Below are 22806 nucleotides of genomic sequence, written 5' to 3'. Positions count from 1 at the left end.
GGAGGGACGAAATCACTTTGTGCTTAAAGCTGAAATTGGAAGGAGTCAGCAGGCACTCAAATGGTGTCTGCATCGCTCAGAGGATGCTGGGCAGAAAATGATCTGGTGTCAGTTATATGAAATGGTGCCAGTTTTGTACTGTCACTAAGTATGATCTTATTTTACAGTTATAAGGTCAAATCTTATAGTAAGTCATTTATAATTTGATTGTAACTATATTTAGAATGTATTTCAATAATTTCAAGCCCTATTCCCCAACGTTTGTTGAATATGGGAAAAAATCATATGATTTTTCTTATTTTCAGATTTGTATATTTGTACTGTGTACTTGAGCTTGTGTCCTCAAAAGTGACTAAACTTCAGCAATTTATAACTATTTTTACCAGAAAGGTGAGATTGTAATTTTCTGGCAGTATAAGCATTAAGACAATAGGTATTGTTTATGGCTCCCTCATGATAAATAATTACTTTTGGGTATGTCTATTTAGGTGGAAATGACATTTAACTCAGATGATGTATTTGGCATGTCAGTGTAACAATTATGACAATTATAACCACATTGCAAGCAGATTATAATATGTAGCATCATGTTTCAAAGCGCTTAGACAAGCCACTTTAAACTGAGTCCATCCTCTCTAAAGTCGAAAAAAATCGATTTTAAAATGTAGTCTGACGACTAACACAAAAACCTATTTTGAAAGGCTTTGACTCAGAGTGCTATATGAAGTGATATGCTTGACCCCCATTCCCCTCAGTGTCACAAAGTAGAAGGCTTTGGGTAAGGAAAATCAGAGGACAAAATAAATGGGTTCAGGGGAAGAGCATAACTAGTTGGTCTAAGCATCTGACATAAGTGTAGAAAGGGAAAGTGGTGCTGTAGAGTCTATGCAAAGAGAGTTGAAGGGACGCTGTGTTGTGCTTTACATAAATATCTCTTTCACATATCCTTTGGCTTGGAACACTAAAAAACAAGAGATTGAAGGGTTGGCTTTTATTTTTTGACAAATATATAGTGTACTTAATAAATAAAACATTTTATAACATGCGGCCGACTTGTAAATAACTTTTTGATCCTAACTTGAGCTAATAGTCACAGTTTGACAGTAAAGCCAGAGATGGGGAGGCAAAGCATACATTTTTTCAAACTTGTGAATAATGTATTTTATGACCACGATTTACTATTTTTAGGTTACAGTCAGGGCTGGGCTAGTGCTGGGTTAAGGCTGTTGCTATGCTACTTCTGTACAGACAGAAATGAGACAAAGATTAAACCACGACTCACTGAGTCCTTGGCAAAGAGGAAGAATTAAAACTGAAATACTTGGGTGAGAAAAGCATCTTGCTACAGTAAGTAGCTGTGGGACTCTATGGCAGTTGGAAGGCATTAATGATTTAAACAGAGGCAAATTGTGACCTTTATTTTTTGTGTGCCAAAACATGTACAGAGGGAACAACTGACACAATTAAAAAAATTAACTGCCAGCACACTTTCAAATATCAATAATAAGAAAAAAAAACAGAACAATAGTTCCGCCCTTGTACCAATTAATTGAAGGCAAGACCATAAAATAGGTTTGTAATTGGGCCTTTACTGTGGGGACCATTTATTACTGTACATTTGATAACGCATCACCTCTGGTACATGGGGTGACCCAAAATCTCAGGTAATAGGACTCCTGAATTATGTCCAACACCATACATTTGCAGTTTTACCCATTGTAAATATGATTTCAACAGTTTTATGTGTACGTCATTTAGCATTTCTGAGAGATTTGATTATTCAAAATGATGACTATGAAAATTACAGTTGTTTTTGCCAATCAGAGCCATACGGATCTGCTACTTATTTTTGATAGTTAAAGTAATGTATGTATTATTGCTTACAATTCAAACGTTTTCCTGGGAATATGAACACTGCTCAAGTCATGATGGAAAAAGGTCTACAGGATCACCTCTTCACAAAATACAATAACCAATATATAAATCAACTAACCCCATGTTAAACCCAAATAGTATACACTACACCAGAACAAGATGGAAGGCTTTGAGCACATGCATGTTTAGCCATAGAACTAACACAAGTGGAGTTTGGATCTACATACAAGAAGATTTCGCAGTGCCTTGTGACAGCAAGAGGGCGCTACAACAACAAACAAATCAAACCTAATCCACATTATTTTATAACCAAACATATCATAACCAGCTACTGTACTGTTGTAATGTTCACACAAAATTTAACCTCAATAATATATCAACAACTATCATTTCAGCTACTGAAATATTAAAATGCTTTCAAAGCAAGATCAGTCATGAATTTCCAAGTATGTAATGCAACTGTCAAATATAAATACAAATGTGACTAACAATGGGTATTGAATATGTTATTCTTTTTCAAGCATTTATGGAATGTACTGTAGAAGCACCCCATCATTCTTAGACGTCACTGTGGTCAGAATGTCCCCCTTTACATTGCCATAAAACAAGACTCACTTGACAAGGAGCGGATGTGATGGGGTGTAATGTCATTTTAAAAGCCATCTCTTAAACTGAGAGTTTCACAATAAAATTATAATTGATACACGTACAGCTACATGACTCAAATACCATGTGTTTTGTACTTTGCTCCAGTCCACAGTAAAAACACATACATCAACCCAAGGATGACAAGTCTCTTTTCATGATTTAGGACTTAACAGAATAATGTGCTTGTTATGTTGAATACTAACACAGTACAGAGAAAGGAGGATTCCAAAAATCTCCCATCATTGTGATTTTGCACTGCTGCAAATAGAAAGTACAGTACAATACAACGTATTGTGAGTTTTTGTGCCATGACCCGCCTCGAGTCGTTCTTTGTGGTTTAAAAACACACCAGCTCTTTTCATATAGAAAGTAATAGTACATTTATGATCATCTAGGACATCACCTCCAAATGATCAAGAGTGGATGTCATGTGGACCAAAGCTGACAAACATTTAAAATAATCCATACCACTTATCACTGTACAGGATTATTATTATTGTTACTATATGACTCAGATACCCCTGTGAGTTCATAGTGGGTCTTCTGGTTTGTTCTGAGGTACTGTAAGTGTTAAGGTCCTCACGATAAAGAACTAGAGATGCTGTGCCAGGGGAAAATACATTTATGAGCCGGCCATTTTCATTCACCATTAGAAAAATCTTCATTAATAAGATTCCCCATTAGCCTAACCGCTGGTATGACGATTATAAACCCTTATGCACGACAGCAAAAAAGATAGGAAAATAAGTCTGTCGGACGAAGCACTCAAGGCCATAAAAATTCATCACAAAATTAAAATGCCTATTCATATAAAGCCTAATGTCAGTTACTTAAGAGCAAAGTGAGATAAAATATGAGGATATAACCATTCTAAAAAAAAACACTTCAGATAGATTTAAGAATGGTCTCTAGGAGAAATTACAAACCAATCTAGTCGGAGTCCCACTGATCTTTCATCGTCACACAGCATTAAAATCCCTCTACTCAAACATAACAGTGTGAGGAAATTACAATGAAAGAATTGCCCCTTCAAAGATTCATGAGAAAATGTTCCATAATAGTCTTTGATTCAAATAAGATTAGGTGTACATGCATTTTTGTCTCCGATTCTTCCATTCAGCAATTGTAAATCTTTATTCAGTAATATCAAGTTCTTTAAAGCTTCTAGAAAAAGGTTGCAGTAAAATTATGGATCTTTTCATTATCATATTCTTAACAAATATAGTTAGCATTTATTTTATTTTATACAATTTCATTTAGTGACAATTTGCTGGAATATTAACATGTGAAAAAATCTACATCCTCAAAATGTAATCTTTGAAAATGATTTTCCAATCAGTAGGCTTTTAAATAAAGCTTTGATGTACAAATCCAAAACATTAGACAACAAAAACTTAACCAGATCATAGTAATTATAGAACATTATCCAAGACGACCAGGAAGTCTCTCAGTCTCCATTCCAGGTTCACCTTTAAGAGAAATGAAAAACAATGCTAAATCTTTCTGTACTGAAAAAAGAAGACAGGAAAGTAAGGAAAAACATCTCAGCAGGCATTGCATCCATTAGAACGGATGCCAGCAGGTTGTGCCGTCAGTCATTTTTCTCGGTAGTGCAACAGATAGGCCTTCAGCGATTCAGGCAGAGGTAAAGTCAGGATTTTGTCTCTCAGTACATTTACTGCCTTTAGTATCTCAATTCTGCCAATGTCTCTCTCCTCCTCCTTCTCCTGCGCCTCCTGCTCCTCCTTGTGCTGCTCCTCCTCGATCCGTTCGTCCTCCTCGCTCTCCACGGCTTGGGGGATCAGTTGGTTGCCCACAAAGACGTAAGTGTTAATGCGTCGCCGCCGACAACGCCTGCGCTTGCGTTTCTGGGGCGCCCGCTGCACCAGGCTGTTGTCAGGGCTCTCCTCATTGGTCAGATCTCGGAGGGTGCGGCGGATGTAGATGCGAGACAGGTCCTGAAGGCTCCTGACTGTCACTGGGGCTGAGGAGGAGGAGGAGGGACAAAGATGGCAGGTCAAATCACATTAGCCCAATAACATTCTCTATTGATATTCAGCAGGCAAGAGCTCCATATATTGTCTGGCCATTTGGGGACAATACTTATTTAACCTTTATTTCGACAGCGAGTCATGCTGAGACCAAAGTCTCTTTCTCAAATGAGCCCTGCATTCACAACAATACATATAAAAAACTAATATAAACTATACACATCAATATACAAACTTCAACTTCATTTATAGAAAAATAAGTAAAGGAACAATCCATTACTGTTTGAAATATTTAGAATTATGCATCTACCCTGCAGGGCAGCGAGGCCTCGAGTCAAAGCAAAGGATTTGTTAGAAACGGCCTCATCTTCTAACTTTAAATAAATCCTCTGACTTAAAAAGTGTGGCTTACTTTACACTTCAAAAGACAGATAGAAAAACAAAATAAAGGGGAACTGTTCTGATGTGGCTTTTTACAGAGAAAATAACAAGTTCATATTCATTAGTGCACATCGTAGCAAAATGTGGCAAAGGGAAAATGAAAACAAGTATTTTTAGGGGACGAATTCAGGTACTTCCTCCCTCCCTCCCTCCCTCCCTCCCAGTTTCAGTTTTCTTCCTTTTGGGTCCTAGTGAATAAGACCCAGGGGTTAATAGTAGAGAACAGGGGGTTAAGAGTAGAGAAAAGGGGGTTAATAGTAGAGAACAGGGGTTAAGAGTAGAGAACAGGGGTTAGAGTAGAGAACAGGGGTTAGAGTAGAGAACAGGGGTTAGAGTAGAGAACAGGGGTTAGAGTAGAGAACAGGGGTTAGAGTAGAGAACAGGGGTTAGAGTAGAGGACTCACGCAGTTCTACCGCATCAGGCTTGCTTCCCTCAGCTCTGTTCTGCTGGACCAGAGGAGCGAACGACACGGCCAGGATATTCTTACTCTCCCAGGAACACTGACCAGTCCTGGTGATCTGAGTCAGCTGCAACAAGAGACCAATGAGTGATAGTTACTGTATAGCCACCACAGTAACAACAGCACCAGTCCATTGAGACAACGGAGAACATATACCAACCATGTTAACGCCAAATCCACTAGACACATACCAACCACAATAAACACCACCATCCTACTAGCCAATGGAGAACGTATACCAGCCAGGATAACAACACCACAATCAATACACCATGACAACAGATGGCCAAAATCACATGTATTATATGCATCTTTAGTTCCACACCAGAAAGGGACATTGGTGTTTTCAAATCAAATATCTACATGACAAAAAGCTGGTTTTGGCCTGATGTAGAGGTGTTGATCCAGAGGAACTGTGGTGGACCTGAGCTTCTTAAGCTGCCTCAGCCCTTTGGCCTCAATTCTCCTCATCAAAACATTTTCTCTCCTTATTGCACCACCAAACAAACCTGGCAACGCAGGAGTTTCAACCGTTTTCAGAAAAACAACATAAGCAGCTCCTTTCCATTTCACAGCATGAAGGACTGTGTGGGCTTGTGCAAACCCTTACCTTTTTTTGTTTGTTTCCTTCCCTGCTTGAGTGCCACACAATGTCATCCTTTTTCAAAAGTGTTTTTGCTATTTACCAATTTCTTGGAGGAAAAAATAGAGCAGACTGATGGCGTAAGTCCCCGTCCAGGGGCTTCTGATGCACAATAACAATGGCTGGGTATCATAACATCATTGGTCATGCAGGCCACGGCTATTTCACTTTATCTGTGTCCGACATGGCACTCTAGTCCCAAATAGTGCACTTCTTTTGAACTGGGCTCTGGTCAAAAGTAATGCGCTATAGTGAATAGGTTGCCATTTTGGACGCAGCCTCTGATTCCCAATTGGGACGGCATCATCGTGAATGATGATGTTTATGTTTTCTGCAATATTCAGAGGCATTCTCTAATGCTTACCTGATCCTCTATAGGCATCACTAGAATACCCCCCACTTTGAGCTGGATTTTCATGTAATTTTCATGATCCTTCTGCACCCCCGCACCACAGTAGATACGGTCGTATTGGTGACTGTCTGACGAGATCTCCAGACAGTTGCCCACCATGAAGACGGGTTCACAGAACTCAAACCTGACAAAAACAAAATAAAAAGTAATAAAAGTAAGCCAATCAGTCTGAGAAGAAATGTAAAAATAAACAAACAGATTTGAACACATTCAAATGTATTCCATTTGCAAGACACACAAACTTAAGAAGGCAATTTCCATGTCTGTGAATTGGCAGGCACATAAATACTAACGGAACTGCAGCTAGTTATTTAACTAGAGTTTCACTGCATGCACCATTACACATTTTACATTTTAGTCATTTAGCAGACGCTCTTATCCAGAGCGACTTACAGTTAGTGAGTGCATACATTTTTCATACTGGCCCCCTGTGGGAATCGAACCCACAACCCTGGCGTTGCAAGCGCCATGCTCTACCAACTGAGCTACAGGATATACCCTATATAACATTTTGATTAAGCATCCAACTCACTTATCAAAGCTGTCACTATTCTTGATGAAGTCATCCAGTTTCTCCTTGGCATATTCCACCACATCCTTGTGGAGCTCAACTCCATGGTTCACGCCAAATGGACCTTCAAAAAACAATTGTATTTATTTCACCTTTATTTAACCAGGTAAGCCAGTTGAGAACAAGTTCTCATTTACAACTGCGACCTGGCCAAGATAAAGCAAAGGAGTGCGATAAAAACAACACAGAGTTACATATGGGGTAAACAAAACATAAAGTCAAAAATACAAACAGAAAATATATATACACAGTGTGTGCGAATGTAGTAAGTTATGGAGGTAAGGCAATAAATAGGCCATAGTGCAAAATAATTACAATTAGTATTAACACTGGAATGATAGATGTGCAAGAGATGATGTGCAAATAGAGATACTGGGGTGCAAATGAGACAAATAAATAACAATATGGGGATGAGGTAGCTAATTTCAGATGGGCTCTGTACAGGTGCAGTGATCGGTAAGGTGCTCTGACAACTGATGCTTAAAGTTAGTGAGGGAGATAAGAGTCTCCAGCTTCAGAGATTTTTGCAGTTCGTTCCAGTCATTGGCAGCAGAGAACTGGAAGGAATGGCGGCCAAAGGAGGTGTTGGCTTTGGGGATGACAGTGAGATATACCTGCTGGAGCGCAGACTACGGGTGGGTGTTGCTATGGTAACCAGTGAGCTAAGATAAGGCGGGGATTTGCCTAGCAGTGATTTATAGATGGCCTGGAGCCAGTGGGTTTGGCGACGAATATGTAGTGAGGACCAGCCAACAAGAGCGTACAGGTCACAGTGGTGGGTAGTACAGTCATTTTACATTTTAGTCATTTAGCAGACGCTCTTATCCAGAGCGACTTACAGTTAGTGAATACATGTTGTTTTTTTCAATTTATTTTTATTTTTATACTGGCCCCCCGTGGGAATCAAACCCACAACCCTGGCGTTGCAAACGCCATGCTCTATCAACTGAGCTACATCCCTGCCGGCCATTCCCTCCCTTCCCGTCCATTCCCTCCCCTACCCTGGACGACGCTGGGCCAATTGTGCGCCGCCCATGAGTCTCCCGGTTGCGGCCGGCTGCGACAGAGCCTGGATTCGAACCAGGATCTCTAGTGGCACAGTTAGCACTGCGATGCAGTGCCTTAGACCACTGCGCCACTCAGGAGCAGATCCCCTGCTGATTTTGTACGTTTGCCCACTGACAAAGAAATGCTCAGTCTATAATTTTAATGGTAGGTTTATTTGAACAGTGAGAGACAGAATAACAACAAAAAAATCCAGAAAAACGCATGTCAAAAATGTTATAAATTGATTTGCATTTTAATGAGGGAAATAAGTATTTGACCCCCTCTCAATCAGAAAGATTTCTGGCTCCCAGGTGTTTTTTTATACAGGTAACGAGCTGAGATTAGGAGCACACTCTTAAAGGGAGTGCTCCTAATCTCAGCTTGTTACCTGTATAAAAGACACCTGTCCACAGAAGCAATCAATCAATCAGATTCCTAACTCTCCACCATGGCCAAGACTAAAGAGCTCTCCAAGGATGTCAGGGACAAGATTGTAGACCTACACAAGGCTGGAATGGGCTACAAGACCATCGGCAAGCAGCTTGGTGAGAAGGTGACAACAGTTGGTGCGATTATTCGCAAATGGAAGAAACACAAAAGACCTGTCAATCTCCCTCGGCCTGGGGCTCCATGCAAGATCTCACCTCGTGGAGTTGCAATGATCATGAGAACGATGAGGAATCAGCCCAGAACTACACGGGAGGATCTTGTCAATGATCTCAAGGCAGCTGGGACCATAGTCACCAAGAAAACAATTGGTAACACACTACGCCGTGAAGGACTGAAATCCTGCAGCGCCCGCATTGTCCCCCTACTCAAGAAAGCACATATACAGGGCCGTCTGAAGTTTGCCAATTAACATCTGAATGATTCAGAGGAGAACTGAGTGAAAGTGGTGGTCAGATGAGACCAGAATCGAGCTCTTTGGCATCAACTCAACTCGCCGTGTTTGGAGGAGGAGGAATGCTGCCTATGACCCCAAGAACACTATCCCCACTGTCAAACATGGAGGTGGAAACATTATGCTTTAGGGGTGTTTTTCTGCTAAGGGGACAGGACAACTTCACCGCATCAAAGGGACGATGGACGGGGCCATGTACCGTCAAATCTTGGGTGAGAACCTCATTCCCTCAGCCAGGGCATTGAAAATGGTTCGTGGATGGGTATTCCAGCATGACAATGACCCAAAACACACGGCCAAGGCAACAAAGGAGTGGCTCAAGAAGAAGCACATTAAGGTCCTGGAGTGGCCTAGCCAGTCTCCAGACCTTAATCTCATAGAAAATCTGTGGAGGGAGCTGAAGGTTCGAGTTGCCAAACGTCAGCCTCGAAGCCTTAATGACTTGGAGAAGATCTGCAAAGAGGAGTGGAACAAAATCCCTCCTGAGATGTGTGCAAACCTGGTGGCCAACTACATGAAACGTCTGACCTCTGTGATACCAACAAGGGTTTTGCCACCATGTTTTGCAGAGGGGTCAAATACTTATTTAATGTCTTTGTCAGTGGGAAAACGTACAAAATCAGCAGGGGATCAAATACTTTTTTCCCTCACTGTATATGGGGCTTTGGTGACAAAACGGATGGCACTGTGATAGACTACATCCAATTTGCTGAGTAGAGTGTTGGAGGCTATTTTATAAATGACATCGCCGAAGTCAAGGATCGGTAGGATAGTCAGTTTTACGAGGGCATGTTTGGCAGCATGAGTGAAGGAGGCTTTGTTGCGAAATAGGAAGCCGATTCTAGATTTAACTTTGGATTGGAGATGCTTAATGTGAGTCTGGAAGGAGAGTTTACAGTCTAACCAGACACCTAGTTATTTGTAGTTTTCCACATACTCTAGGTCAGACCCGTCGAGAGTAGTGATTCTAGTCTGGTGGGCGGGTGCCAGCAGCGTTCGATTGAAGAGCATGCATTTAGTTTTACTAGTGTTTAAGAGCAGTTTGAGGCTACGTTAGAAGTGTTGTATGGCATTGAAGCTCGTTTTGAGGTTTGTTAACACAGTGTCCAATGAAGGGCCAGATCTATACAAAATGGTGTCGTCTGCGTAGAGGTGGATCTGAGAGTCACCAGCAGCAAGAGCGACATCATTGATATACACAGAGAAAAGAGTCGGCCCAAGAGTTGAACCCTGTGGCACCCCCATAGAGACTGCCATAGGTCCAGACAACAGGCCCTCCGATTTGACACATTGAACTCTATCTGAGAAGTAGTCGGTGAACCAGGCGAGGCAGTCATTTGAGAAACCAAGGCTATTTAGTCTGCCAATAAGACTGCGGTGGTTGACAGAGTCGAAAGCCTTGGCCAGGTCGATGAAGACGGCTGCACAGTACTGTCTATTATCGATCGTGGTTATAATATCGTTTAGGACCAAATGTCATTTGCAGTGATTACACATCACTTATGAAAGAAGATGTGGGTCTGTGTTTGACTTCATATGCTGTTCATGTGTGTTATTCAAGCATAGGTTAACTCATTAGGGCTAGAGCATCAATGTATATCATCACTATATAATAATCAATCAAGTTTCCACTGAATATCTCAACAGATTTTAGAGAGTGAAATTATTTAATTGAAAAAACAGGGGCATCATTACCTATGATGAGTCCCACCATGGTGCTGAGGTACCCAGTCCCACTGCCCAGGTTGAGGAAGGACAGTCCCTGCTGCAGTTTTAGCGCCTCCATCACCTCAGAGTAGATACAGGGGGCAGACAGGTGGATGTTGCCATGCTTCCACGCCAGGTCCTTGTAGGCATTGTCCCTGCAGTATCGATAAAGTGTTAGCTTCAGGAACATCTTTACTAAGGGGCAAATTGTAACTTCCACTTAGTCTTCAATGTACAACAATGCAAGTTAGGATTCGCCCCCAAGATAAAACTGGATATGCTGTACAGAGCATTATGGGTAATGTAGTACCTGTAGCCAACCAGGTAGTAGTCTCCGCGGTCAATGGCCCTGAAGGCCTGCTCCACGTGGTCCGTACGGATGTACTGCGCCTCCTTCAGGTTGTCAATCAGATCATCGTTGTCCTCGCCGGCACTCACCGCACCCCCCATGGCGAGAAAGAAACAGTAGAACAAAGAGGGTGCAAAACTCTTCTTTCCACAAGTGGAGCGCTGTGTTGTCTTCTTAATGTGGCATGGAAAGATGAAGAGGACACCTGAGGGGTTGAGTGGTTGTGGTGTTCTTCTTTCCTTGGGGCCACTTCACACCATGGTCCTACCAAGACAGGCTAACTCTAGGGAATTGAGAGAGAGGGAGACAATGTCGAGGGATGTAAGATTATAAGTATAGCAGGGGATGTCAATCTGTGGAGACACCCAGAAGTAATTACCCATGTAGTTACAGATAGTGCAAAGCAAGCAACTATGGAGATAAATGTATAGGCATCCTATTCAACTGATCAATAACCAAAAAAAACAAGCTGCGCACTTACTTCCGTTTTAAATGCACTTTTGGGACATAACCATATGTACATACAGTTTTATCCAAGCAAAATCAAAGCTGTTTTGCAAAATCAAAGCCCTCTCGCTATTGAGACTCGTCAATACACAAACATTCCTCTAGATAAATGTGTCTGTACTTTTTGTTACGATGTATCCATTTTAACAGAAGCTCATGCCTTGCTTTACTGTGGGTTTTACAATGACATTAGGGATGATCTTTTTCCGTCAGCTGTCCAGCCAAAATGATCCTTTTAACAGTCTAGATGAAAATAATAAATTGTGTGAAATGTTATCAGGTAACAATTATGTAAATGGCTGCGCCAAAGCCTGCCACCTTATCCTCCAATGTCCTTTTATCTACTGTACGGTTTATGCATACATGTGTATAGATGCCGTAATGTATGTATTATAGATGATGCCAAAGGAAATACTGTACCATGTTTGACTGATTTTATTTGTGTCTCAAAACTATTTGAGTGGTCCAGTTTTTTTATCTGTATTTTGTATTGTCAATTATTGTATCACTGTGGGGTGACACTTAAATACGTTTTTCGAACTAACTTTTTACTACAATTCAGAAATTATCAGTTACGCCCCTTTGGTGCTCAGTCCTTGATATCTGGTAAACTACTGCGTAAGCACATTAATCTAATGGTAAAGACTATATTTAAACAAAATCCTTATGAGTTCATGCATGTTAACTACAATGAGATAGTCATTAATAAAACCGTAAAACTGAAGTATAGTTTTTTATGATGAAGCGTGGAAATAACTGCAGGACAGGTAGCAACTAATAATTAAAGTTATTAAAAAGCTAAAAACCTTGCATGACTCGAATGAGTATGATCTGTGAGAAAATCATAATGCCCATTTATGAGAGCTGCAGCAGAGGAAGAAGAAATGTCTTGAATTCTCCATCTGCTTTCTCAGCATCTCCACCTGACATATCTGAGTCAGCTAATAAAGATTACATTCAGAGGTGACATTGTAGTAGAAGCTAGTAGGCTAGGCCTTGTGGAGAGGTACTTTTCCATTGGCTGTTCTTTAACACACTGGCAAAATAAATAATAGATGAATTCTCACCAATGTGTGATAGTACTGTACAGTGTTAAAGGAGTAGCTTTAAGTCCCTGAAATGCATAGCCATGCAGGTTGCTCCACAAAGAGTAAGAGTGGCGCTGCGCCACCTTGTGGACTGGATGCGGCACTATGTAAAAAATTAATAAATAAATATATTTTTAAAATAATATAATCATATTTTTTGTTTTAATATACACACAGAGAGTAATTACATTTGCCCATGCATTGCACACCTATGTCCAGGGCCGCATTCAGCAGGGCACAAAGTTGTGGACACACCTACTCATTCAAGGGTTTTTCTTTATTTTTTACATTGTAGAATAACAGTGAAGACATCAAAACTATGAAATAACACATATGGAATCATGTAGTAACCAAAGAAAAGTGTTAAACAAATCAAAATATATTTTATATTTGAGATTCTTCAAATAGCCACCCTTTTGCCTTGATGACAGCTTTGCACACTCTTGGCATTCTCTCAACCAGCTTCATGAGGTAGTCACCTGGAATGCATTTCAATTAACAGGTGTGCCTTGTTAAAAGTTAATTTGTGGAATTTCTTTCCTTCTTAATGCGTTTGAGCCAATCAGTTGTGTTGTGAGAAGGTAGTGGGTGTATACAGAAGATAGCCCTATTTGGTAAAAGGCCAAGTCCATACTATGGCAAGAACAGCTCAAATAAGCAAAGAGAAACGACAGTCCATCATTACTTTAAGACATAAAATCGAGCACACAGCCATGCAAATCTCCATAGACAAACATTGGCAGTAGAATGGCCTTACTGTAGAGCTCAGTGACTTTCAACGTGGGACCGTCATAGGATGCCACCTTTCCAACAAGTCTGTTTGTCAAATTTCTGCCCTGCTAGAGTTGCCCCGGTCAACTGTAAGTGCTGTTATTGTGAAGTGGATACATCTAGGAGCAACAACAGCTCAGCCACGAAGTGGTAGGCCACACAAGCTCACAGAATGGGACCGCCGAGTGCTGAAGTGCGTAGCGCGTAAAAATCGTCTGTTCTCGGTTCCAATACTCAATACAGAGTTCCAAACTGCCTCTGGAAGCAACGTCAGCACAAGAGTTGTTCATCTGGAGCTTCATGAAATGGGTTTCATGGCCGAGCAGCCGCACACAAGCCTAAGATCACCATGTGCAATGCCAAGCGTCAGCTGGAGTGGTGTAAAGCTCGCCGCCATTGGACTCTGGAGCAGTGGAAACGCGTTCTCTGGAGTGACGCTTCACCATCGGGCAGTCCGACTGACAAATCTGGGTTTGGCGGATGCCAGGAGAACGCTACCTACCCCATTGCATAGTGGCAACTATAAAGTTTGGTGGAGGAGGAATAATGGTCTGGGGCTGTTTTTCATGGTTCGGGCTAGGCCCCTTAGTTCCAGTGAAGGGAAATCTTAACGCTACAGCATACAATGACATTCTAGACGATTCTGTTCTTCCAACTTTGTGGCAACAGTTTGGGGAAGGCCCTTTCCTGTTTCCGCATGACAATGCCCCTGTGCACAAAGCGAGGTCCATACAGAAATGGCTTGGTGAGATCGGTGTGGAAGAACTTGACTGGCCTACACAGAGCCCTGACCTCAATCCCATCGAACACCTTTGGGATGAATTGGAACGCCAACTGCTAGCCAGGCCTAATCGCCCACTAATGCTTGTGGCTGAATGGAAGCAAGTCCTCCTAGCAACGTTCCAACATCTAGTGGAAAGCCTTCCCAGAAGAGTGCAGGCTGTTATAGCAGCAAATGGGGGACCAACTCCATATTAATGCCCATGATTTTGGAATGAGACGTTCAACGAGGTGTCTACATACTTTTGGTCATGTAGTGTATCTTCTGACAGTGACATAGCTGAACTGTGGACTGAAGCTGAACTTTACTATATACACTAAATTATATTTAACCCTGTTTAAAATTAGCTATGTTGAGGTGGTAGAACTGAGAAAATTAAATGAATCATAACATATTCCATTCTACAGGTAAACATGCTTGGCTCATGTCTGATATTTCCATATAGGCTATGTAACTATTTGTATGAAAAATACATTTAAAAAACTGCCTTAATTTTGCTTTTATTTTTATTACTCTTTATTCACTTAGCTAATTTTTCTATTGTTTTTGCATTGTCGAGAGGTTAACCTGCAAGTAAGCATTTCATTGCACTATATAATCCATGTATATCATGTGTATATGACAAATGAACAGAAAGAGGGGAAAAGATTGCCAGCTTTGTGGTTAGATTGTAGGTGAACAAAACATAGAAAATACATACAGTGGGGAAAAAAAGTATTTAGTCAGCCACCAATTGTGCAAGTTCTCCCACTTAAAAAGATGAGAGAGGCCTGTAATTTTCATCATAGGTACACGTCAACTATGACAGACAAAATGAGAAAAAGAAATCCAGAAAATCACATTGTAGTTTCTCAATACTTTGTTATATACCCTTTGTTGGCAATGACACAGGTCAAACGTTTTCTGTAAGTCTTCACAAGGTTTTCACACACTGTTGCTGGTATTTTGGCCCATTCCTCCATGCAGATCTCCTCTAGAGCAGTGATGTTTTGGGGCTGTCGTTGGGCAACACGGACTTTCAACTGCCTCCAAAGATTTTCTATGGGGTTGAGATCTGGAGACTGGCTAGGCCACTCCAGGACCTTGAAATGCTTCTTACGAAGCCACTCCTTCGTTGCCCGGGCGGTGTGTTTGGGATCATTGTCATGCTGAAATACCCAGCCACGTTTCATCTTCAATGCCCTTGCTGAAGGAAGGAGGTTTTCACTCAAAATCTCACGATACATGGCCCCATTCATTCTTTCCTTTACACGGATCAGTCGCCCTGGTCCCTTTGCAGAAAAACAGCCCCAAAGCATGATGTTTCCACCCCCATGCTTCACAGTAGGTATGGTGTTCTTTGGATGCAACTCAGCATTCTTTGTCCTCCAAACACGACGAGTTGAGTTTTTACCAAAAAGTTTTATTTTGGTTTCATCTGACTATATGACATTCTCCCAATCCTCTTCTGGATCATCCAAATGCACTCTAGCAAACTTCAGACGGGCCTGGACATGTACTGGCTTAAGCAGGGGGACACGTCTCGCACTGCAGGATTTGAGTCCCTGGCGGCGTAGTGTGTTACTGATGGTAGGCTTTGTTACTTTGGTCCCAGCTCTCTGCAGGTCATTCACTAGGTCCCCCCGTGTGGTTCTGGGATTTTTGCTCACCGTTCTTGTGATCATTTTGACCCCATGGGGTGAGATCTTGCGTGGAGCCCCAGATCGAGGGAGATTATCAGTGGTCTTGTATGTCTTCCATTTCCTAATAATTGCTCCCACAGTTGATTTCTTCAAACCAAGCTGCTTACCTATTGCAGATTCAGTCTTCCCAGCCTGGTGCAGGTCTACAATTTTGTTTCTGGTGTCCTTTGACAGCTCTTTGGTCTTGGCCATAGTGGAGTTTGGAGTGTGACTGTTTGAGGTTGTGGACAGGTGTCTTTTATACTGATAACAAGTTCAAACAGGTGCCATTAATACATGTAACGAGTGGAGGACAGAGGAGCCTCTTAAAAAAGAAGTTACAGGTCCGTGAGAGCCAGAAATCATGCTTGTTTGTAGGTGACCAAATACTTATTTTCCACCATAATATGCAAATAAATTCATTAAAAATCCTACAATGTGATTTTCTGGATATTTTTTTCTCAATTTGTCTGTCATAGTTGACGTGTACCTATGATGAAAATTACAGGCCTCTCTCATCTTTTTAAGTGGGAGAACTTGCACAATTGGTGGCTGACTAAATACTTTTTTTCCCCACTGTAGGCCCTTAAAGGGGCAATCAGCAGATACTACATACATTTTTGGACTTATTAATGAATGATATGTACCCATTGATTCTAGAATAATATAACAATGGCTCATGAGCTTAAGTTCAACTGTTGCACCCCATCAGAACCCAAAATATAAGCTTGTTTTACTAGAATGTTTGTAAACAAAGTAAATGTAAACAAACACTATATAGCATTTAAAAACATGGTTAAAACTATAAAATGTTGATATCATGGTTGGTCAGTCCTTGCATCCATAGCCTTCTATGAATTTGAGAGAAGCTACATTTCTCCAGACCCATCCCTCAGCTTTTTACCAAAACAGGGTCAGGGAATACCCTTTGTTACTGTTTCAACTGCTGATTGCCGCTTTAAGTTGTGTGTCCTCAAATGTTATGTAATCAAAAAAATCTCACATTAGCTAGTAAAACTGACTAAATGAATCATAGAGGTTTTATAACTTATTCAATTCTACAGGTAAAAATTGTTGTGCTCATGTCTCTTTATATTCATATTGCCTAGGGCAGGGGTATTCAACTTTTACCCTACGGAGGTCGAGAGCCTGCTGATTATCTGTTCTACCGGATCATTAATTAAACACACCTGGGGTCTCAGCTCTAAATCAGTCTATGATTAGAGGAGAACAATGAAAATATGCAGTGGAACTGGATTTGAGGCCCAGAGTTGAGTTTGAGAGGCCTAGGGGCTACGTAGCTTCTTATCTGTCATGTTTGGAGTTGTGTTGCGCTGTTATGCGGACACTTTTTTACAGTTTGAGCACACAGTAGGGCTGGGCGATTTATAGACAAAATATTATATCACAATATTTTACGTTTGACGATATTTTATGTTTTTGGATAATAAAAGTTCTAAATATGATCTTATGAGTAGTTCATGACCCTAGGGTGGCAACACAAATTATAACCGATTTCAATAGGGGCTTTCTCCATTTATACTGTTAAATCCAACTCTAAAACAACAACAAAATAAAATCAGCATTTTCATCAATTTCCGCACTTTTTTATATAACTTTAACACTGTGCCACGCAGCATGATATGGGCAAAAACATATAGCCTTAGTTAATTGGTGAACTGTTGGAATCATGGAAATATAATGCTTATTCTAATTCTATAGCTGGAATATAGTGAGCAGCACCTTGAATACATTGTTGTTTGGCATGACAACAAAGGAATAAACCAGGGAGGAATTATTGATAGGGTAGGAACCATTTCTTACTTCATGTAGCTAGCCAGCCAACATATTCATACTTCGCCTATTCCTCTCTGATAAGATACCGTTGCACTAACATGCTTATCTAGGCCTACACTAGCACTGGTACCAGGCAGTATTAGCTAGCTAGCTACGTTTGCTCTGACACTTAGTACATTTAGCAAGCTAGCCAACTAGCGATTAGCGGCTAACACAAATTATTTTAGCAATTCCTTGCTAAGAAAAGATAAACTAGCAGATAGTTTGTGTATCTTACAGTCTGCAAACTACTAAGTGTATAGAACGCTTGTGGAAAGCAGCATTTCACCAACATTGTTGCATCCATCTGACCATGCAGGGTTAACGGCAAAAATGTGCTCATTACTCTGTGGTTGAGCAACTGCTCTCTCCTTGAGTGACAGGGGGCAGGGCTTGGTGTGGTTAGCTGCATGCAGCAGCAGGAGGAAAGGGAGAGAGATGACTCAAGTAGCAAACGGAGTGAACTATAAAAACTGACATTATAAGTGCCAGAGTTGCATTGCGTATTTATTTAACAAACCAAACATTAAAATACCTTTATAGAAGGTAAAGTAAACACTGAAACCAGTCTGTGCATCAATAACGGTATACAGTAAAATACGGTATACTGCCCAGCCCTAGCACACAGTAGCTCAGTTGGTAGAGCATGGCGCTTGCAACGCCAGGGTTGTGGGTTCGATTCCCACGGGGGACCAGTATGAAAATGTATGCACTCACTAATTGTAAGTCGCTCTGGATAAGAGCGTCTGCTAAATGACTAAAATGTAAATGTAGACTATCACTTCAAGCTGCTCTATAGATTCTAATTGGTCTTATTTATTTGCACAAATTATAAGAGGTGAAATACAGACAGTGAAAAAGTAAAACATGGTTTAGAAAGAATTTGCAGGCGAGGTGAAAAAGCCTTTGAAATTACTATTAAAACAATTGTTTACTTTTTTACAACCAGGACAGGACAAGAGAGGGCAGACAAGAGAGACAGCAACAGACACAGAGAATGCGATAAGAGAGGCGCAGAGGAGGGGTGAGCACACAGTAGACTGTCACTTAAAGCTGCTCTATGGATTCTGATTACTGCACAGTGTGTGTGTGAGTGAGAGGCTCATTTGACAGGTGTACAGTGCATTCAGAAAGTATTCATACCCCTTGACTTTTTCCACTTTGTTACGTTACAGCCTTATTCTAAAATTGATTAAATTGTTTCCCCCCCCCCTCATCAATCTACACACAATACCCCATAATGACAAAGCAAAAACAGGTTTAAAAATGTTTGCAAATATATGTATTTTTTTAAACACTGAAATATTACATTTACATAAGTATTCAGACACTTTACTCAGTACTTTGTTGAAGCACCTTTGGCAGCGATTCCAGCCTTGAGTCTTCTTGGGTATGACGCTACACGCTTGGCACACCTGTATTTGGGGAGTTTCTCCCATTCTTCTCTGAAGATCCTCTCAATCTCTGTCAGGTTGGATGGGGAGCATCGCTGCACAGCTATTTTCAGGTCTCTCCAGAGATGTTCGATCGGGTTCAAGTCCGGGCTCTGGCTGGACCACTCAAGGACGTTCAGAGACTTGTCCCGAAGCCACTCCTGCGTTGTCTTGGCTGTGTGCTTAGGGTCGTTGTCCTGTTGGAAGGTGATCCTTCGCCACAGTCTGAGGTCCTGAGCGCTCTGGAGCAGGTTTTCATCAAGGATCTCTCTGTACTTTGCTCTGTTCATCTTTCCCTCGATCCTGACTAGTCTCCCAGTCCCTGCCACTGAAAAACATCCCGACAACATGATGCTGCCACTACCATGTCTCACCGTAAGGATGGTGCCAGGTTTCCTCCAGACGCGATGCTTGGCATTCTGGCCAAAGAGTTCAATCTTGGTTTCATCAGACCAGAGAATCTTGTTTCTCATGGTCTGAAAGTCATTTAGGTGCCTGTTGGCAAACTGTCATGTGCATTTTACTGAGGAGTGGCTTCCGCCTGGCCACTCTACCATAAAGGCCTGATTGGTGGAGTGCTGCAGAGATGGTTGTCCTTCTGGAAGGTTCTCCCATCTCCACAGAGGAACTCTGGAGCTCTGTCAGAGTGACCATCGGGTTCTTGATTACCTCGCTGATCAAGGCCCTTCTCCCCCAATTGCTCAGTTTGGAGTCTTGGTGGTTCCAAACTTCTCCCATTTAAGATTGATGGAGGCCACTGTGTTCTTGGGGACCTTCAATTTTGCCTTAACACAATCCTGTCTCTGACAATTCCTTTGACCTCATGGCTTGGTTTTTGCTCTGACATGCACTGTTCTAAAAACCTGTTTTCACTTTGTCATTATGGGGTATTGTGTGTAGATTGATGAGAAAAAATATATTTCATCAATTTTAGAATAAGGCTGTAACGTAACAAAATGTGGAAAAAGTCAAGGGGTCTGAATACTTTCCGAATGCACTGTATGTTTTCCAGAGTCTCACAGTAGCTACTGTAATTGAGTAATGGCAGTGTCTGCTTTGGCAGGTGGGAAGATCTCATCTCTCAATGTTCATCTCAAAGGGACCCATATTCATGAATTTAGCTGTTGAAATTAATTTTTTGCTGGGGGAGAATGCCCCCAGACACCCCTATTGGCTTTGTGCTAAGCCCAGAATGTCTTCAAATCCAAGAAACACCCCTAGAGAGAGCATGCAGTGACATGTCATGCACCATTCTAAGAACGAGGGAGACTGGCTGGTGTCCAACTTTGACAGGCAGGGTGATGAAACATGTAACCGATCCTGGGACAACCCAATAGCATGCTCAGTGAAACTATCTATATACACTGCCATGCTCTATCTGGACAGGGGCCAAGATGTAGGCTAGGCCACTAGGTTGTACTGTGTTACTGAATGTGCGTATGGGGGTAAATAATTTAGTAAATAAATGATGATTCACAGTTCATTCAGGGGTCATTCAGGGTCAGTAGAAATTAAAATCTACTTTTATTTCCCTTGGCACTACAGTGATTTGTCAAAGAACACTTGACAGTAGGCTGTCCTGTAGCCTAATGTTTAGTTTGTTCACTTAGCTCTCCAAACTAGCTATATATTTTGCTAAAACGAATATGCCTAGCTACATCTGGGAGAGAAAAAAAACTCAGTGAGTTGTTGTCTGATACATTACAATGTAGCCTACACATTACAATGTAGCCTCTGTAGGCAGCTACTGTAGTCTGATAATACAATGCATTCATTGTCTAGTTCTCATCCACGACTGCCAGAACTATTTGAAACCAATCAGCCGTTTTCTAGTACAGACACAGGATGGACGTTTTCTAGACAATCATCTTACGAGTGTACCATGTTAGTTATATCTGCACGGTGTGTGATGGAAAACAAAAACAGGAAATGGGCTGGATATACTTTTCTGTTTCATAACTATCAAGTTGATAACATTGAATTTAGCTTCATAATGTAGCTCGCTGACTAACTAAGTTGCATCTGCTAACGACGCATTACTTAACGTTGGGTTAAACGTGTTTTTGTGGTGCGTTATTTTAATCATGCATGAAAGAATATATATTTTCTGTTGTATTTCTGACTTTATGTTTTTTACCCCATATGTAACTCTGTTGTTTTTTATTGCACTACTTTGCTTTATCTTGGCCAGGTCGCAGTTGTAAATGAGAACCTGTTCTCAACTGGCTTACCTGGTTAAATAAAGGTGAAATAAAAAATAAAAAAATAAAAAGACAGACAACACATTTTAGTTAACTAGCCACAACTAACATTTCAGGTTAGTACTAAGTTACTACTACTAGCTAGTGTTGTTATGTAAGCAAGGTGTGACAAAACACATTTCACACAACGTTAGAGCGATAGCTAACATCCATCAGTATTGCAGGTTAACGTTAGATAATGTGTACCAAATAGCATGTCACAACATCTTGAACGTTGCAAGCTGTAGCTAGCTAGCTTGCTCGCTCGCTCGCTCGATGGCTGCATTTAACAGTCGAATGATGGCCATGATCAACTAGTTAACTAAAATAGCTAGCTAAGTATTAACGAAAGAATGGGCAAAAATACATTGCGATTCATGATGAAAGGGTTGGTTAAGTCGAGTTGACAGCTAGGCATTGTCATAAAAAGATGTCAACAGTCTCTTGAAATTAGGTTTAGCACATTGCTAATTATGCGGGCCCAAACAAAGTCTGTGCGTCACCAACTCAGACAAAGCAATGGTAGCTACCGAGCTATAGCTCGTCAGCTACCACTAGCGAGTAGCCACTTTCTAACAACATACAAAATGTCGACTTTGCACTTTAGATTGGAAAATACTCACAGCGCCGAGTCAAACGAATCAATCAACTCAGTCCCAAGGGTGGATGCACTTCAAAGGAAAATACCGTATAAGGTCAGTAAGTTAAACGAGCTGTAGCGCGGGTGCAGCTAGTTTGTGAAGTGGTGACTAGCCTACCAGTCGTTTCTTTACGCCGAAAGAACACAGCTGAGAGGATGTAAACACATGTCACGTGCTGTTAGCGGAAGTAGGCAGACAGACGTGTGTTTTGCGCTACCACAGAAATAGCCTAATGGTGGCTTCAATGGAAAACTTTGAACCAGGGTGAAAAATCTAAGACATATCCCCAGGAGACCCAGCAATAAATTGTTGTCCTCTCTAGTGGACATCAGTTTTTGGTCCATATCTCTGAAGACATACAAGCCACTGTATTAAGTCCTGTTGTCCCTTTGAGATGACATTCTGGGCTTTTCAATTATACTGAACAAAAATATAAATGCAACATGTAACGTGTTGGTCCCATGTTTCATGAGCTGAAATAAAATATCCCAGAAAGCTTATTTCTCTCAAATTTTGTGCACAAATTTGTTTACATCCCTGTTAGTGAACATTTCTCATTTGCCAAGGTAATCCATCCACCTGACAGGGATGGCATATCAAGAAGCTGATTAAACAGCATGATAATTACACAGGTGTGCCTTGTGCTGGGGACAATAAAAAGCCACTCTAAAATGTGCCGTTTTTTCACACAACACAATGCCACAGATGTCTCAAGTTTTGAGGGAGCGTGCAATTGGCATGCTGACTGCAGGAATGTCCACCAGATAATTTATTGTTCATTTCTCTACCATAGGAAGCCTCC

General features: G+C 41.2%; 1 protein-coding gene across 1 annotated transcript; it reads right to left on the bottom strand.

Annotated features, from left to right (window-relative positions):
• Window positions 1–1402: 1402 nt before the first annotated feature.
• On the bottom strand, window positions 1403–22157 carry LOC121581032 (protein-L-isoaspartate O-methyltransferase domain-containing protein 1). The gene is made up of 7 exons (XM_041896353.2): window positions 21987–22157; window positions 11008–11329; window positions 10686–10852; window positions 7004–7106; window positions 6424–6595; window positions 5360–5483; window positions 1403–4507 (listed from the first exon to the last, which is right to left on the bottom strand). The coding sequence occupies exons 2-7, from the start codon at window positions 11145–11147 to the stop codon at window positions 4119–4121; spliced, it is 1095 nt and encodes a 364-aa protein (XP_041752287.1). The 5' UTR covers window positions 11148–11329; window positions 21987–22157; the 3' UTR covers window positions 1403–4118.
• Window positions 22158–22806: the final 649 nt, after the last annotated feature.

Source organism: Coregonus clupeaformis, chromosome 14 (assembly GCF_020615455.1).
Source record: "Coregonus clupeaformis isolate EN_2021a chromosome 14, ASM2061545v1, whole genome shotgun sequence".
NCBI lineage: Eukaryota > Metazoa > Chordata > Actinopteri > Salmoniformes > Salmonidae > Coregonus > Coregonus clupeaformis.
Note: the sequence above shows the minus strand (reverse complement) of the source record. Positions and strands in the feature narration are given on the sequence as shown.